General features: G+C 46.5%; 1 protein-coding gene across 9 annotated transcripts in view; it reads left to right on the forward strand.

The window, feature by feature from the left end:
- LOC144509098 (carnitine O-palmitoyltransferase 1, liver isoform-like) overlaps positions 1-18,546 on the forward strand; it is a 304,253-nt gene that overhangs the window by 109,317 nt on the left and 176,390 nt on the right. For all 9 annotated transcript variants that reach the window (XR_013500394.1, XR_013500395.1, XR_013500396.1 and 6 more), the window contains exons 15-17: positions 4,074-4,208; positions 7,212-7,364; positions 10,258-10,371. Coding sequence is in view for 5 of the 9 variants with exons in the window: in XM_078237444.1 (XP_078093570.1) it covers positions 4,074-4,208; positions 7,212-7,364; positions 10,258-10,371 (402 nt within the window). In the remaining 4 variants the exon portion in view is untranslated. The remainder of the gene's footprint in view (positions 1-4,073; positions 4,209-7,211; positions 7,365-10,257; positions 10,372-18,546) is intronic.

The raw sequence follows: 18,546 nt of genomic DNA on the forward strand, positions 1-18,546 counted from the left end.
AGGTCATCTGATCTGGACTCGAAACGTCAGCTCTTTTCTCTCCTTACAGATGCTGCCAGACCTGCTGAGATTTTCCAGCATTTTCTCTTTTCGTTTCAGATTCCAGCATCCGCACTAGTTTGCTTTTAACTATATTCTGCACCCTCCCCTTTCCTTCTCCTCTATGTACTCTGTGAACGGTATGCTTTGTATAGCACGCAAGAAACAATACTTTTCACTGTATCCCAATACACAGAACAAGGAGAGTACAGCACAGTAACAGGCCCTTCGGCCCTCCAAGCCTGCGCTGATCATGATGCCTGCCTAAACTAAAACCGAATGCACTTACGGAGTTCGTATCCTTCCATTCCCATCCTATTTATGTATTTGTCTAGTTGCCCCTTAAATGACGCATTTGTACCTGCCCCCACCACCCTCTGTGTAAAAAAAAACATGCCTCGCACATCTCCTCTAAACTTTTCCCCACGCACCTTAAACTTATGTCCCCTTCATAGAATCCCTATAGTGCAGAAAGAGGCCATTCGGCCCATCGAGTCTGCACCGACCACAATCCCACCCAGGCCCTACTCCCATATCCATACATATTTACCCGCTAATCCCTCTAACCTACCCATCTCAAGACAATAAGGGGCAATTTTAGCATGGCCAATCAACCTAACCCGCACATCTTTGGACTGTGGGAGGAAACTGGAGCACCCGGAGGAAGCCCACGCAGACACGAGGAGAATGTGCAAACTCCACACAGACAGTGACCCAAGCCGGGAATTGAACCCAGGTCCCTGGAGCTGTGAAGCAGCAGTGCTAACCACTGTGCTACCGTGCCGTCCCCTTGTTCTTGACTTTTCAACCCTAGGAAAGACTGACTATCCATTCTGTCCATGCCACTCAATCTTGTAGACCTCTTATCAGGTCACCCCTCAACGTCCGTCGTTCCAGTGAGAACAAACCGACCTCCCCTCATAGTTAATACCCTCCAGACCAGGCAACATCCTGGTAAACCTCTTCTGTCCCCTCTCCAAAGCATCCACATCCTTCTGGTAGTGTGGCGACCAGAATTGTACACAATATTCTAAATGAGGCCTAACTAAGGTTCTGTACAGCTGCATACATGCGAAAATAATAAATCAAATCAACTATTCATAAAGCATTGTTAAAGAATGATTTGTTAAGAACCCCACATTTACACTAATTTTGATTGTGCACTTTTAAATATTATGCTCTTTTCATATGTTAACTATCGATTTGTTTTGCCTCCGTTCTTACATGCTACCTCCAACTTTTTTGACCTCCCCAACCCATATCTGTTTGGGGCGACACGGTAGCACAGTGGTTAGCACTGCTGCTTCACAGCTCCAGGGACCTGGGTTCGATTCCCGGCTTGGGTCACTGTCTGTGTGGAGTTTGCACGTTCTCCTCGTGTCTGCGTGGATTTCCTCCCGGTGCTCCGGTTTCCTCCCACAGTCCAAAGATGTGCGGGTTAGGTTGATTGGCCATGCTAAAGAAAATTGCCCTTAGTGTCCTGAGATGCGTAGGTTAGAGGGATTAGTGGGTAAAATATGTAGGGTTATGGGGGTAGGACCTGGGTGGGTTTGTGGTCGGTGCAGACTCGATGGGCCGAATGGCCTCTTTCTGTACTGTAGGGTTTCTATGATTTCTATGAACCAGAACACTTGTAATTTCCCACATTCAGCTTAATTTTCCCCATTCATTTTTCCCTCTTTTCACACCTTGTTTCCCCATTTTTTTTCTTTTCCACTGTCACCTTATCTCAACTTTGTTCCAGATGTGTTTCTCCCTCATGTTTTTTGCCTCTTCCTCCTTATCCGCCATCTTCTGCCTTTCCCACCTGTGCCCAGCTCTTCATTCCCAGCGCCCTTGTCTGCCTTTCCTCTCTTTCTTTTCATTCCTTAACCCACTTGCAATAAGTTCCCCTCAGTCTTTTTTTTTGTAACTCTTGCTGTACCCCCCTCTCTCTCGTCCTTTCAATCCAAGACAGCCTTCAAGACACACGGCAACGCAGAATCGCCGAGCAGAAACTGTTAGCCAAATTCCGCACACATGAGGACGGTCTCAACCGGGATCTTGGGTTCATGTCTCACTATCTGTAACCCCCACCATTTGGCCTGTGCTTGCAAAATCTCACTGACTGTCCTGGCTTGAGACAATTCACATCTCTTTAACCTGTCATTAACCCTCTCTCCATTCGCATTGAATGTACCTGTAAAAACTTGATTACCTGTAAAGACTGGCATTCCAACCATTATCTTGCAATTGTGTCTTTGCCCATATATGCTGTGCTTGTGAACCCAACTCTCCACTCACCTGAAGAAGGAGCAGCGATCCGAAAGCTCGTGATCATAGAATCCCTACAGTGCAGAAGGAGGTCATTTGGCCCATTGCACTGATAACAATCCCACCCAGGCCCAATCACTGTAACCCCACATATTCACCCTGCTAATCCCCCCGACACTAAGGGGCAATTTAGCATGGCCAATCAACCTAACCTGCACATCTTTGGACTTTACCAAATACACCTGTTGGACTTTAACCTAGAGTTGTGAGAATTCTTACTGTGTCCTTTCAATCTACATCTCTTTCCTTCAACGTCTCGCAGTTTACATCCAGTCTTTTGTAAGTGAACGTAAAAAATTGTAGAAATATTGCAGCTAAATGTAGCAACTTAATACATAACAGTTCACACACTGAACCGTGCCTGCCACCGAAACCTTGCCTTATACAGCAGGCTGCGCTGCCATTGACAGTACGGCAATGCCACTTTTGGTTATCTTTCCCTGGTCTACAATAGGTTGTTCCACACCTGAAGCAACTACATAAGAATTGCAGACTGACAGCAAGATGTCTGCATTTGAAACCTGCACCACCCTTACATGTCCCATGAGTGAATCCAGACATAAGAAGCTAAATATAGAACAGATACTTGGGTTTAAGAACTGGAAAGTTGAACTGGAACAACTCCAACAACTCAGATTCCAGCATCCGCAGTAATTTGCTTTTATCCAACAATTTAACTACTGATGTAAAGCTACCTGAGCACTTAAACTTGATCTCAGCGACTCTCCCATCCGCCTTTACTGTACTCTAGTTTGTGTTATCATAATGTTATATTATTGTCATTATTCTGTCACTCCTCTCAGCTCTTCAGTTAGGTGTCCTTCCTCCCACTGTCTGTCTGTCTGTCTCTCTTCGTTCATTCATGATTGAACCAGAAAACAGCATTTTCATCATGATTGGGGTACTCCATTGTGTTTCCACAAATAGCTGGTAAATAGAATTTGTCTGTAAATAGAAATCTTGGAGAATTGTTTTATATAATAAAGGGAGCACGATATTTGACTATACCTTAGGCTTGTGGTTCAATTGTTAGCACACTCGCCTCTGAATCACAAAGTTCCAGGTTCAAGTCCCACTCCAGGGCTGGAGCACAAAAGTCAAGGCTGACACTCCAGTACAGTGTTCTATTTTTTTATTCTTCCATGGGATGTGAGTGTCACTGGCAAGGCCGACATCCTTAATTGCCTTTGAGTGGCTTGCTAGACTATTTCAGAGGTGCAGCTAAGAGTCAACCATGTTGTTGTGAGTCTGGAGTCACATGTAGGCCAGACCAGGTGCAAGGATAGTAGATGTGGGTGGCACGGTGATTAGCACTGCTGCCTCACAGCGCCAGGGTTCGATTCCCGGCTTGGGCCACTGTGTGAAGTTTCCACCTTCTCCCTGCAACTCTTTCGGGTGCTCCAGTTTCCTCCCACGGTCTAAGGATGTGCGGGTTAGGTGGATTGGCTGTGCTAAATTAACCCTTAGTGTCAGCGGGACTAGCTAGGGTAAATGCATGGCGTTATGGGGATAGGGCCTGGGTGGGACTGTGGTCAGTGCAGACTCGATGGGCCGAATGGCCTCCTTGTGCACTGTAGGGATTCTATGATTACGATAGTGACTGCATTTCAAAAAGTACATGATTGGCTGTAAAGCGCTGTGAGAAGTCCGGAGGTTACAAAAAGCAACATGTAAATGCAAGACTTTCTTTTCACTTATTTTCTTTGCTCCTTTGGTTGCAGGATAAAGGTACATTCTGCCTGACCTACGAATCCTCAATGACCCGGCTGTTCCGTGAGGGGAGGACAGAGACTGTGCGCTCGTGCACGATTGAATCGTGCAACTTCGTAACGTCCATGGAGAGTAAAAAGTTTTCGGTGAGGAGGGGTAATGTGCACTTTAGGGATTTGGCAGGGGAGGGTGAGGAGAGGGATATTGCGCCCCAATTTGTTTTTGGGATCGCCGTCATCTCCAAGTTCCCCTCTCATCCTGACTTGGAAATATATCTCCTTTTCTTAATTCTCGCTGGGTCAAAATCCGGATATTTGCTACCTAACAGCTTTGTGGGAGTGCTTTCACTGCATGGGCTTCAGCAGTTCAAGAAGGTAGCTCACCACCACTGGAGACGGAGAATTAAAGCTGGCATTGCCAGCGACATCCCATAAGTGAATAAATGAAGCAATATGGTTTTTCCCAATTGGGAGTTCCTTGAATCGCAGCCCAGGGTGGCACAGTGGTCAGCACTGCTGCCTCTCAGGGCCAGGGACCCGGGTTCGATTCCCGGCTTGAGTCACTGTTTGTGCCCAGTCTGCACGTTCTCCCCGTGTCTGCGTGGGTTTCCTCCGGGTACTGCTGTTTCCTCCCACATCAGAAAAGACGTGTTGATTAGAACATAGAACATAGAACATTACAGCGCAGAACAGGCCCTTCGGCCCACGATGTTGCACCGACCAGTTAAAAAAAAAACTGTGACCCTCCAACCTAAACCAATTTCTTTTCGTCCATGAACCTATCTACGGATCTCTTAAACGCCCCCAAACTAGGCGCATTTACAACTGATGCTGGCAGGGCATTCCAATCCCTCACCACCCTCTGGGTAAAGAACCTACCCCTGACATCGGTTCTATAACTACCCCCCCTCAATTTAAAGCCATGCCCCCTCGTGCTGGATTTCTCCATCAGAGGAAAAAGGCTATCACTATCCACCCTATCTAAACCTCTAATCATCTTATATGTTTCAATGAGATCCCCTCTTAGCCGCCGCCTTTCCAGCGAAAACAATCCCAAATCCCTCAGCCTCTCCTCATAGGATCTCCCCTCCATACCAGGCAACATCCTGGTAAACCTCCTCTGCACCCTCTCCAAAGCCTCCACATCCTTCCTGTAATGTGGGGACCAGAACTGCACACAGTACTCCAAGTGCGGCCGCACCAGAGTTGTGTACAGTTGCAACATAACGCTACGACTCCTAAATTCAATCCCCCTACCAATAAACGCCAAGACACCATATGCCTTCTTAACAACCTTATCTACTTGATTCCCAACTTTCAGGGATCTATGCACACATACACCTAGATCCCTCTGCTCCTCCACACTATTCAAAGTCCTCCCGTTAGCCCTATACTCAACACATCTGTTATTCCTACCAAAGTGAATTACCTCACACTTCTCCGCATTAAACTCCATCCGCCACCTCTCGGCCCAACTTTGCAACCTGTCTAAGTCTTCCTGCAAACTACGACACCCTTCCTCACTGTCTACCACACCACCGACTTTGGTGTCATCAGCAAATTTGCTAATCCACCCAACTAGGTGCATTGACCATGCTAAATCCTCCCTCGGTGTACCCGAATAGGTGCCGGACTGTGGCGACGAGGGGATTTTCACAGTAACTTCATTGCAGTGTTACTTGTGACACTAATAAATAAACTCGAACTTAAAGCTAACAAATCGTATTTGGGTGACCTTTGGGATTATCTTTTATCCAGTCAACTAACCCTTGTGCGAAGAGAGTGCGATGCACTCACCTTGCTCAAATGGTCAACTGAAACGCTCTTTTGCTGTCCAGCAAAATGGAAAATGTTTTATACTTGGCGTTGTGGCCAAAACTTTATTTATGACACATCAAAAAATGATCAACTCACCAAACTTATTGAGAAAACTACCCTCTGTTATCCTGTTAGTTCCTGTAAAAGCCTTATAACACATAGACCTGGTCAACATCACCGATCTCTGAAACTAATGACTAATTCCAGTGCTTGCCAAAGGCATTTCTGCTGGTCAGTGATTCTCTGGATGCACCATGGTTTCGCTTTGTGGCATTTAGCTGGAGTGGGACTCTAGAATCATAGAATTCCTACAATGCAGTAGAAGGCCATTTGGCCCATCAAGTCTCCACTGACCACAATCTCACCCAAGCCCTATCCCCGTAACTCCATGCATTTAACCCTAGCTAGTCCCCCTGTGACACTAAGAGGCAATTTAGCATGGCCAATCCACCTAACCTGCACATCTTGGGACATGAAGGGGCAATTTAGCATGGCTAATCCACCTAACCCGCACATCTTTGGACTGTGGGAGGAAACCGGAGCAACAGGAGGAAACACACACAAACACAGGGAGAACATGCAAACTCCACACAGACAGTGACCCAAGCCGGGAATCGAACCCGGGTCCTTGGCATTGTGAGGCAGCAGTGCTAACCACTGTGTCACCGTGCCGCCCACAACCTTCTGGTTTAGTGATGAGAGCACAACCCAGAGGCTGATAACTGATGCAGCAGTTTGACTCTGCACGTGGCCGTGATGCCACTTTGGATACGAAAATCAGCCCCCTCCGCCGCTCCTGATCATTATCAGTATCTCGACCTGGATATGTGAACGTCCTGGGCAAGATTCTCCGGCCTCACAGCCTTGTGTTGCCCGTCGGCGAGTGGTGGTGCGTCATTTGCTAGAGGCGGGATTCTCAGGTCCCGCTGCTGTCAATGGGAATTCCCATTGACGTCACCCCATGCCCGTGGGAAACCCGCAGGCGGGGGTGTGCTGCCGGCGGGACTGGAGAATCCCACCGGCTTGAACGGCCAGAGAATTACGGCCTAGATGTGAAAAGGATCAGGCATGGCTGATGTGCCCCCCACAGTTGAACAGCCTGCAAATTGCTATCTGTAGTCACCTGTCAAGGATGGCTACATGGACAAGGTAACAGATACGCTGTGGAATGGTATTCCAGCAACCACCATGTCTGGAGTGAGAGAACCATATGTGAGACAGCACTGAGCAAGTTACTGGGAAAAATAAGTTCTTTGTCTCTTGAGTAATAATCTTTGCATCTCTTTAAAAATGTAGATAGCAATATTTAAAAATAAAAATTCTCTTTTGCAGGTTGATGAATGCCTAAACCTATTCCGCATTGCTGCCAAAAATCACCAACACATCAGCCGACTTGCCATGGTCGGCTGTGGTGTCGATCGCCATCTCTTCTGCCTCTACGTGGTGTCCAAGTACTTGGGAGTCAACTCGCCATTCCTTCAAGAGGTAAAGCATCGTTCACTCCAGTTTAGGAAAATATAGCAGGTGGCGGTAAACCGAGGCTGTGTATCCACATTTCACAGCAGCACAGGTTGCCCACCTCGCCGCTGCCAATTGACAGGGGTGCCAGATGTAAGCAGAAAGGGACAGAAGACCAGAGTTCACCCTGCGCCACGCAGCCCAGTGACTGCGCCAGCGGCACAATGGGTTCTGCAGAACAATTCACGTTCTCGCAGGAAATCAGCATTGGATTCAAGGCGTCAAGTGAAGGGAAGGTTGCTGCACAGAGCTCCCAGCAGTCTGAGATAAAAACAAATTGCCGGAAATACTCAGCAGGTCAGACAGCGTCTGTGGAGAAAGAGGGAGAGAGGTGTCAGCCCGATGATCATTCATCAGAACTGTTCTGAAACAGGGGGGCGGGGAGAGGAGCGGGAAGGGGACTTGTCTTGCTGTGGGGTTCATAACCAGCAAACCTGTGCAGGTTGCTTGCAGGCTCCTGGGGAGGGGGAGGGGTCCTTTTGTTTGAGGGAGCTGGCATCAGGAAAGTGGGAAGCCCACTGACCGATTCTCCCCTTCCCCCAGCCGCCAACACTCCCCTATCTCCCAACTAACCCCATTCCACCATCACTCACCTGTGCCTGGGTCCACTGGGGAACGGAGGCTGTCGGTGGGTGTTGTATCTGCAGCAGCTGCTGTCTCCTTGGTGCTGCTGTATTCAATTAAGCCGCCAGTTTCTGATGGTCTAGCAGCTCTTGGTGGTCAGGACTTCTACCCCTGGGGTCTTTGATCTCAAGGGAAGGGGTGCCATTGTCCTGTTATTTATTATTGTCACCTGTGTTGGGATACAGTGAAAAGTATTGTTTCTTGCGCACTATACATACTGTTCATAGAGGAAGAAGGAAAGGGTAGGGTGCAGAATATCGTGTTACAGTCGTAGCTACAGTCATGTAGAGAAAGATCAACTTTATATATGGTAGGTCCATTCAAAAGTCTGATGGCAACAGGGAAGAAGTTGTTTTTGAGTCAGTTGATGCGTGACCTCAGACTTTTGTATCTTTTTCCTAACGGAAGAAGTTGGAAGAGAGAATGTCCAGGACTGGTGGGGTCCTTAATTATGCTGGCAGCTTTTCCGAGGCAGCAGGAAGTGTAGACGGAGTCGATGAATGGGAGGCTGGTTTGCCTAATGGATTGGGCTACATTCACAACCCTTTGTGGGTTCTTGAGTGGAACAAGATGCAATGGGCTTTTCCGGAAAGCGGCAACATGGGGCTCACACCAGCTCCCCAGCCTGAAACCTCAATCGCCTCTACAAGATGCTGCGCATTAAAACTGTTTCTCTCTCCTGAGATGCTGCCTGATAGGCTGTAAATTAAATGCACAGATTTAATGAATAGAATAGTGTCGGGTAGTTACAAAACTTTCCAAAGCTTAATTTCATTGGATTGAAGCAGCTGATTTTATTTAGTTATTGAGCTGCCTAGACGAGGAACTAAGTTCTGTATTGCAGGCCCAGTGAGGTTGAAGAAATTCTAGAGGTGCTTGTATAAATTGGAGTGCGTGGGGTCCTTGAGCCAGCATAATCAAGGACCCCATGCACCCCGGGCATTCTCTCTCCCACCTTCTTCCGCCGAGAAAAAGATACAAAAGTCTGAGGTCACGTACCAACCGACTCAAGAACAGCTTCTTCCCTGCTGCCGTCAGACTTCTGAATGGACCTACCTCGCATTAAGTTGATCTTTCTCTACACCCTAGCTGTGACTGCAACACTACATTCTGCACCCTCTCCTTTCCTTCTCTATGAATGGTATGCTTTGTCTGTACAGGCAGTCCCCGGCTTACGAACGAGTTCCGTTTTTAAGTATGTCTGTAAGTCGAATTTGTATGTAAGTCGGAACAGTTACATACGGTTCACATCTAGCGTCAATTAGTCAAATGTTTGTCTTAGTATATAGTGTATATTTTACCTAAAACATCTTAAATATAATAATACAGTAATAATAATAAATGGAAATGACACAAAACTTGGATTATTTTTATATTTATATATATTGTATATATATATTATATATTTATATATGTGTGTGTGTGTGTGTGGGTACAGTATAAAAAACATTAAAGTAATTTCTTAACGTAAACATCAAGGGAGGCTTGAACAGAGCTTTTCTTTTTCTCATTATAAATGGCCTTGAAGCAGCTGAGGCCGTCAGTAACTATCCGGTAAACTTTGGTGAACCTCTCTGCATTAGGATCTTGCTCCTCTAACTTTGCCATCCCTGCTTCAATGAGACGAAAGGCTTCGGCCAACTCCTTCGTCAAAAACTTCTTGGGTTCTGGAGTTTCTCGGTCCTGGCCGCCTTCCTCAAATGCTATCATCTGCTGCTCCAGCTCCATAAGGTCCTCATTGGTCAGTTCTTCGGCATGGGATTCAAGCAGGTCTAAGACATCGTCTTCATTGATGTCTAACTGCAGTTGATTATTACCAATATCAACCACAGCCTGCCTGGCTTCGGCGATGTCCTCAGCTGGTAAACCCCTTAAATTGTACAGCACGCAAGAAACAGTACTTTTCACTGTATACTAATACATGTGACAATAAATCAAATCAAATCCAAATGAGGAAGCAGGGATTAGGTGACCGCGAGTTTGGGTGTGACAGATTATGAGAGAAAGGAAGGGAGGTCCAACAGAGACCAACAGAAATGGGGCAATCGACCATTTTGAGGCTCTGGAAAAGAATAAGCAGGATAAGGAGAGGTGTCTTGATTTGAACTCAGTGTGAGAAGGGAGGATACCCTTCAATCACGGAATTGCCGTGATCGATTTGGACTCTTGTGCACGAAAGCTGTCCTCATGTAGATTTTCTTGTACGAATCCAAATGTGGATCTTTTTTTTTAAAAGGTTCTTTCAGAGCCATGGTGTCTGTCAACAAGCCAAACCCCCATCCAGCAGATTGAGCTGTTCGACCTTGTGAACCATCCCGAATACATCTCCATCGGAGGAGGTTTCGGCCCAGTGAGTAGCGTGACGCCTTCGTTATTGTACTTAATATTGTGTTTTATTTACATTCTCTCTCCCTTGGTGAACAGAGCAAGGTTTCGAAGTTTGCAGATGGTAGGGAACTTGGAGGGATTGTTGACCGTGAGGAGAATAGTGTCGAACTTCAGAAGGACATGGGCAAGTTGGCGGAATGGGTGGACAAATGACGTTCCGTGCAGAGAATTGTGAAGCCATTCATTTTGGTAGGAAGATCATAGACAAAATGGAATAAAGGGTGCAAGAGCAGAGCGACCAGGGTGTAAACGTAGAAACCCTACAGTACAGAAAGAGGCCATTCGGCCCATCGGGTCTGCACCGACCACAATCCCACCCTGGCCCTACCCCCATATCCCTACATATTTTACCCGCTAATCCCTCGAACCTACGCATCCCAGGACTCTAAGGGGCAATTTTTTAGCATGGCCAATCAACCTAAACCGCATATCTTTGGACTGTGGGAGGAAACCGGGGCACCCGGAGGAAACCCACGCAGACACGAGGAGAATGTGCAAACTCCGCACAGACAGTGACCCGAGGCCGGGAATCGAACCCGGGTCCCTGGAGCTGTGAAGCAGCAGTGCTAACCACTGTGCTACCGTGCCGCCCAATATGTGTTGTGTATATGTGCATGAATCATTGAGGGTGACAGGGACAGGGTGAGGGCACAGTTAATACAGCGGACAGCATCCTGGGCTTTATCAATAGGGGCATAGAGAACAAGAGGAAGTCAGTTATGTTAAACTTGTACAGAACACGGCTACAGCCTCAACTGGAGAGAGTCCGATTCTGGGCACCGGCACCTTAGGAAAGGTGCATGAGAGAGAATGCAGAAAAGGTTCACGAGAATAATTATGGGGAGGAGGCTGGGGAATGGCACGAGGCGAATTATTTGCAGAGCCGTCACGTACATACATGATGGGCCAAAAGGCCTCATTCTGTGCTGTAACAATATGTAATTCTCTCCTTTACACATTGCTGCATGATACTTTGCTTGCTCAGTTGAGAGGTGAGTGATCTTTTTAGGTCTGTGGCGATTATCGAATTGACCAGACCAGTAGACATGGGATCGTAGAATGGCATTGATAAAGCCTTTATATCCCGTATGTTTTTTAAACCACTCTCTCAACCTGCCCCTGCCGCCTTCAATACTGTATGCGCACATACCCACAGATCCCTCTGCTGTAGCACTCTGTTTTGCTTTATATTCTTTCTCATTGTTTTTCTTACCGGAATGAATCACTTCACACTTCCCTGCAGTAAACATTCCCTGCCACTTGTCCGCCTGTTCCCCCAACTTGTGATATCCTTTCCCAAAAGAGAGAACGCTGGAAAATCTCAGCAGGTCTGGCAGCATCTGTAAGGAGAGAAAATAGCTGACGTTTCGAGTTCAGATGACCCTTTGTTAAAGGGTGACCCTTTTGAGGTTTAACATTATCCTCCCCACAGTTCACAGTTTGTATGGACAGTGCTATTTGACTCTCTTGTTGAAACTCAGTGTCCCTATTCGAGTGAGAATATTGCTTTTATCTTGCATTTAACAGTACCATGTGCTGATATTGTGTTGTAACATCTATAGAGGGAGCCTTGCATATGAAAGGTTATATTTACTGCACTGTGCTATGGAGAGCAGTTCTTCAATAAAATGACACAAAAATTGTTTAAATTGGTTCAACCAAGGGTTCCAATTCCAGCTCGCAAGGCTGAACTTTCTGCTGGAAAATGCACATGTGAGGACATTGGGTAAGATCAGGAATGAGCTTCACTGGGATGTCCCCACTGGTGGTTGATGCACTCTCTGCCTGGAACAGAGGCAGCAAGCAACGGGCCGGTCCCACCAGAATCATATCACAGAATCCCTACAGTTCAGAAGGAGGCCATTTGGCCCATTGAGTCTGCATGGAGTTTCTGAAAGAGCATCCCACACAGGCCCTATCCTCGAACCCCAGGTATTTACCCCACTAATCCCCATAACCTACACATCTTGGGAGGGGCAATTTAGCATGGCCAATCCACCTAACCTGCGCATCTTTGAACAAGGGGCAATTTAGCATGGCCAATCCACCTAACCTGCACATCTTTGGATGTGGTAGCAACCCGGAGTACCTGGAGGAAACCCACGCAGACACAGGGAGAATGTGCAGACTCCACACACCCAAGGCTGGAATTGAACCCGGGCTCCTTGCACTGTGAGGCAGCGTTGCTAAGCACTGTGCCGCCGTGATGTCCCAAACAGTGAAATAAATTGCCACGGAACAATGGCGACTTGCATGGCTCGCCAGTCCCACCGATAGGAAACCCGCTGCGTGAAGTCGACTTTGGACTGGAAGATCCCGCCAGTGAGAAGAGCTGGAAAATTCCGGCCACTGTCTTGGCCCACAGATGAAGAATGCGCACTTCGACAAACTCTCAGGGCCCCCGTTGAAGCAGCTCAGCGAATAACTGAAGGAAGAGCAGGATGTGATGTTGGTAAATAGTGATAACAACAGAGATAGCTTCAGTGGTGGAATATACAAGGATATGAAGAAGCAGAAATAGAGATAGAGAAAGAGAGAATTCAGGGAGATAGACCATAAGACATAGGAGCAGAATTAGGCCACTCGGCCCATCGGGTCTGCTCCACCATTCAATCATGGTCGATTTTTTTCTCATCCCCATTCTCCTGCCTTTTCCCCATAACCCCTGATCCCCTTATTAATCAAGAACCTATCTTAAAGACACTCAATGACCTGGCCTCCACGGCCTTCTGCGGCAAAGAGTTCCACAGATTCACCACTCTCTGGCTGAAGAAATTCCTCCTCATCTCTATTTTAAAGGATCGTCCCTTTAGCCTAAGGTTGTGCCCTCTGGTTCTAGTTTTTCCTACTAGTGGAAACATCCTCTCCATGCCCACTCTATCCAGGCCTCGCATTATCCTGTCAGTTTCAATAAAATCCCCCCTCATCCTTCTAAACTCCAACGAGTACAGACCCAGAGTCCTCAGCTGTTCCTCATACGACAAGCTCTTCATTCCAGGGATCATTCTTGTGAACCTCCTCTGGACCCTTTCTAAGGCCAGCATATCCTTCCTTAGATTATGGGGTCCAAAATTGCTCACAATGCTCTTATACAGCCTTATACAGCCTCAGAAGTACATCCCTGCCCTTGTATTCTAGCCCTCTCAACATGAATGCTAACATTGCATTTGCCTTCCTAACTGCTGACTGAACCTGCACATTAACCTTCAGAGAATCTTGAACAATGACTCCCAAGTCCCTTTGTGTTTCTGATTTCCCAAGCATTTTCCCATTTAGAAAATAGTCTATGCCTCCATTCCTCCTTCCAAAGTGTATAACCTCACACTTTTCCACATTGTATTCCACCTGCCACTTCTTTGCCCACTCTCCTAACCTGTCCAAGTCCTTCTGCAGCCCCCTGCTTCCTCAATACTACCTGTACCTCTACATATCTTTGTATCATCTGCAAACTTAGTGCCTTCAGTTCCTTCCTCCAAATCGGATTAAAGTTAGCTGAGCAGACAATTCCTGCACGTTTTGTAAGGAAATTCAGCAACATGATAGCAAGGTCGCGGATGGACGAACAAGAGTTAGGGTAAAGGTGTTCTACCTGGAATGGAGAAAGGGTAGAAATGATGTAGTCCAGGGCAGGTGCTGGACTCCATTTGATTGTGGACAAGCAGAGGGGAGGACTGTAAAAGATGTCGGGAAGACAGAACAGGTTCACGGAATGGTCTAGTCTAACACAGCTAAACACGAGAATAACCTTTGGTGAAAAGAAGCAAGGAAAGGTCTGTGTACGCCACAGAAAGACACTGCAAGGGGGGCAGGTGAACTGAGGTCACTGCAATTGCTAAAAATAATGGTTTAAAAGTGCAAATGAAAAGGTCAGCAGTATTTTGGTTTTTTTTGGTTTGATTGTTATTTGAATGGTTGTAAATTGAAAGAGGCGGATACTCAATGAGACCTTGGAGTCCTCGTGCATCAGCCACTGAAAGTAAGCGTGCAGGTACAGCAGGCAATAAAGAAGGCAAATGGTATGTTGGCCTTTGATAGCGAGAGGATTTGAGTACAGAGATAGGGCTGTTTTGCTGCTGATGTACAGGGCATTGGTGAGGCCACACCTGGAATATCGTGTGCAATTTTGGTGTCCTTACCTGAGGAGGGATGTCCTTAGAGGGAGTGCAGCAAAGGTTTACCAGGCTGATTCCTGGGATGGCAGGTCTGTCATACGAGGAGAGACTAAATCGGTTAGGATTACATTAATTGGAGTTTAGATGAGCGAGAGGGGATCTCATAGAGACTTATAAAATTCTAACAGGGTTAGACAGAGGAGATTCAGAAAGAATGTTCCCGATGGTGGGGAGAGTCCAGAATTAGGGGGTCATAGTTTGAGGATAAGGGATAAACCTTTTAGGACTGAGGTGAGGAGAAATTTCTTCACCCAGAGGGTGGTGAATGTGTGGAATTCACTCCCACAGAAAGTAATTGAAGCCAAAATGTTGTGTGATTCCAAGAAATTAGATATAGCTCTTGGGGCTAAAGGGATCAAGGGATATAGGGTGGGAGAGGGGGATCAGGATATTGGATTTGATGATCAGCCATGATCAAAATGAATGGGGAGCCGGCTCGAATGGCCTCCTCCAGCTTCTAATTTCTATATTGCTATAAATTGATGCACAGAGTACAAGATGAATGAACTCATGGTCAATCTGTAGAATCCATTGGTTGGGCCATTCTGCCCACTGTTACGGAGCGCTGTATAGAAGGACCGGAGGAGACGTAGCAACAATTTGCTTGAATGATGCCAGGGATGGAAAACTATGATTATAAGGGGACACTTGAGAAACTGAAATGATCTCTGCTGGAAGTGAGGAGGCTAAGGAACAATTCGGTGGGATTTATTTTTAGATTTTGAAGTGCCTTGATAGCGAATAAAACGCTATTTCCTGTTTGGGAGTCTTTGGCACAGCATCAACAATTTAAGACAGTGACTAAGAGTGACAAGAGGGGTTGGAAGAAATAGCTTTAGGCAGGAGATTGTTGAAACCTGGAATGCTGTTTACACAGCGAACAGTTGAAGAGGCAGAACTTGTTCCTTATTAAGAGAAAATTGGTAGCCGTGTGTAAATACCCCAGGTATTTACCCCACTAATCCCCATAACCTACACATCTTGGGAGGGGCAATTTAGCATGGCCAATCCACCTAACCTGCGCATCTTTGAACAAGGGGCAATTTAGCATGGCCAATCCACCTAACCTGCACATCTTTGGATGTGGTAGCTACCTGGAGGAAACCCACGCAGACACAGGGAGAATGTGCAGACTCCACACACCCAAGGCTGGAATTGAACCCGGGCTCCTTGCACTGTGAGGCAGCGTTGCTAAGCACTGTGCCGCCGTGATGTCCCAAACAGTGAAATAAATTGCCACGGAACAATGGCGACTTGCATGGCTCGCCAGTCCCACCGATAGGAAACCCGCTGCGTGAAGTCGACTTTGGACTGGAAGATCCCGCCAGTGAGAAGAGCTGGAAAATTCCGGCCACTGTCTTGGCCCACAGATGAAGAATGCGCACTTCGACAAACTCTCAGGGCCCCCGTTGAAGCAGCTCAGCGAATAACTGAAGGAAGAGCAGGATGTGATGTTGGTAAATAGTGATAACAACAGAGATAGCTTCAGTGGTGGAATATACAAGGATATGAAGAAGCAGAAATAGAGATAGAGAAAGAGAGAATTCAGGGAGATAGACCATAAGACATAGGAGCAGAATTAGGCCACTCGGCCCATCGGGTCTGCTCCACCATTCAATCATGGTCGATTTTTTTCTCATCCCCATTCTCCTGCCTTTTCCCCATAACCCCTGATCCCCTTATTAATCAAGAACCTATCTTAAAGACACTCAATGACCTGGCCTCCACGGCCTTCTGCGGCAAAGAGTTCCACAGATTCACCACTCTCTGGCTGAAGAAATTCCTCCTCATCTCTATTTTAAAGGATCGTCCCTTTAGCCTAAGGTTGTGCCCTCTGGTTCTAGTTTTTCCTACTAGTGGAAACATCCTCTCCATGCCCACTCTATCCAGGCCTCGCATTATCCTGTCAGTTTCAATAAAATCCCCCCTCATCCTTCTAAACTCCAACGAGTACAGACCCAGAGTCCTCAGCTGTTCCTCATACGACAAGCTCTTCATTCCAGGGATCATTCTTGTGAACCTCCTCTGGACCCTTTCTAAGGCCAGCATATCCTTCCTTAGATTATGGGGTCCAAAATTGCTCACAATGCTCTTATACAGCCTTATACAGCCTCAGAAGTACATCCCTGCCCTTGTATTCTAGCCCTCTCAACATGAATGCTAACATTGCATTTGCCTTCCTAACTGCTGACTGAACCTGCACATTAACCTTCAGAGAATCTTGAACAATGACTCCCAAGTCCCTTTGTGTTTCTGATTTCCCAAGCATTTTCCCATTTAGAAAATAGTCTATGCCTCCATTCCTCCTTCCAAAGTGTATAACCTCACACTTTTCCACATTGTATTCCACCTGCCACTTCTTTGCCCACTCTCCTAACCTGTCCAAGTCTTTCTGCAGCCCCCTGCTTCCTCAATACTACCTGTACCTCTACATATCTTTGTATCATCTGCAAACTTAGTGCCTTCAGTTCCTTCCTCCAAATCGGATTAAAGTTAGCTGAGCAGACAATTCCTGCACGTTTTGTAAGGAAATTCAGCAACATGATAGCAAGGTCGCTGATGGACGAACAAGAGTTAGGGTAAAGGTGTTCTACCTGGAATGGAGAAAGGGTAGAAATGATGTAGTCCAGGGCAGGTGCTGGACTCCATTTGATTGTGGACAAGCAGAGGGGAGGACTGTAAAAGATGTCGGGAAGACAGAACAGGTTCACGGAATGGTCTAGTCTAACACAGCTAAACACGAGAATAACCTTTGGTGAAAAGAAGCAAGGAAAGGTCTGTGTACGCCACAGAAAGACACTGCAAGGGGGGCAGGTGAACTGAGGTCACTGCAATTGCTAAAAATAATGGTTTAAAAGTGCAAATGAAAAGGTCAGCAGTATTTTGGTTTTTTTTGGTTTGATTGTTATTTCTATGATTTCTATGATTTCTATGAATGGTTGTAAATTGAAAGAGGCGGATACTCAATGAGACCTTGGAGTCCTCGTGCATCAGCCACTGAAAGTAAGCGTGCAGGTACAGCAGGCAGTAAAGAAGGCAAATGGTATGTTGGCCTTTGATAGCGAGAGGATTTGAGTACAGAGATAGGGCTGTTTTGCTGCTGATGTACAGGGCATTGGTGAGGCCACACCTGGAATATCGTGTGCAATTTTGGTGTCCTTACCTGAGGAGGGATGTCCTTAGAGGGAGTGCAGCAAAGGTTTACCAGGCTGATTCCTGGGATGGCAGGTCTGTCATACGAGGAGAGACTAAATCGGTTAGGATTACATTAATTGGAGTTTAGATGAGCGAGAGGGGATCTCATAGAGACTTATAAAATTCTAACAGGGTTAGACAGAGGAGATTCAGAAAGAATGTTCCCGATGGTGGGGAGAGTCCAGAATTAGGGGGTCATAGTTTGAGGATAAGGGATAAACCTTTTAGGACTGAGGTGAGGAGAAATTTCTTCACCCAGAGGGTGGTGAATGTGTGGAATTCACTCCCACAGAAAGTAATTGAAGCCAAAATGTTGTGTGATTCCAAGAAATTAGATATAGCTCTTGGGGCTAAAGGGATCAAGGGATATAGGGTGGGAGAGGGGGATCAGGATATTGGATTTGATGATCAGCCATGATCAAAATGAATGGGGAGCCGGCTCGAATGGCCTCCTCCAGCTTCTAATTTCTATATTGCTATAAATTGATGCACAGAGTACAAGATGAATGAACTCATGGTCAATCTGTAGAATCCATTGGTTGGGCCATTCTGCCCACTGTTACGGAGCGCTGTATAGAAGGACCGGAGGAGACGTAGCAACAATTTGCTTGAATGATGCCAGGGATGGAAAACTATGATTATAAGGGGACACTTGAGAAACTGAAATGATCTCTGCTGGAAGTGAGGAGGCTAAGGAACAATTCGGTGGGATTTATTTTTAGATTTTGAAGTGCCTTGATAGCGAATAAAACGCTATTTCCTGTTTGGGA

Source organism: Mustelus asterias, chromosome 21 (genome assembly GCF_964213995.1).
Source record: "Mustelus asterias chromosome 21, sMusAst1.hap1.1, whole genome shotgun sequence".
Lineage (NCBI taxonomy): Eukaryota > Metazoa > Chordata > Chondrichthyes > Carcharhiniformes > Triakidae > Mustelus > Mustelus asterias.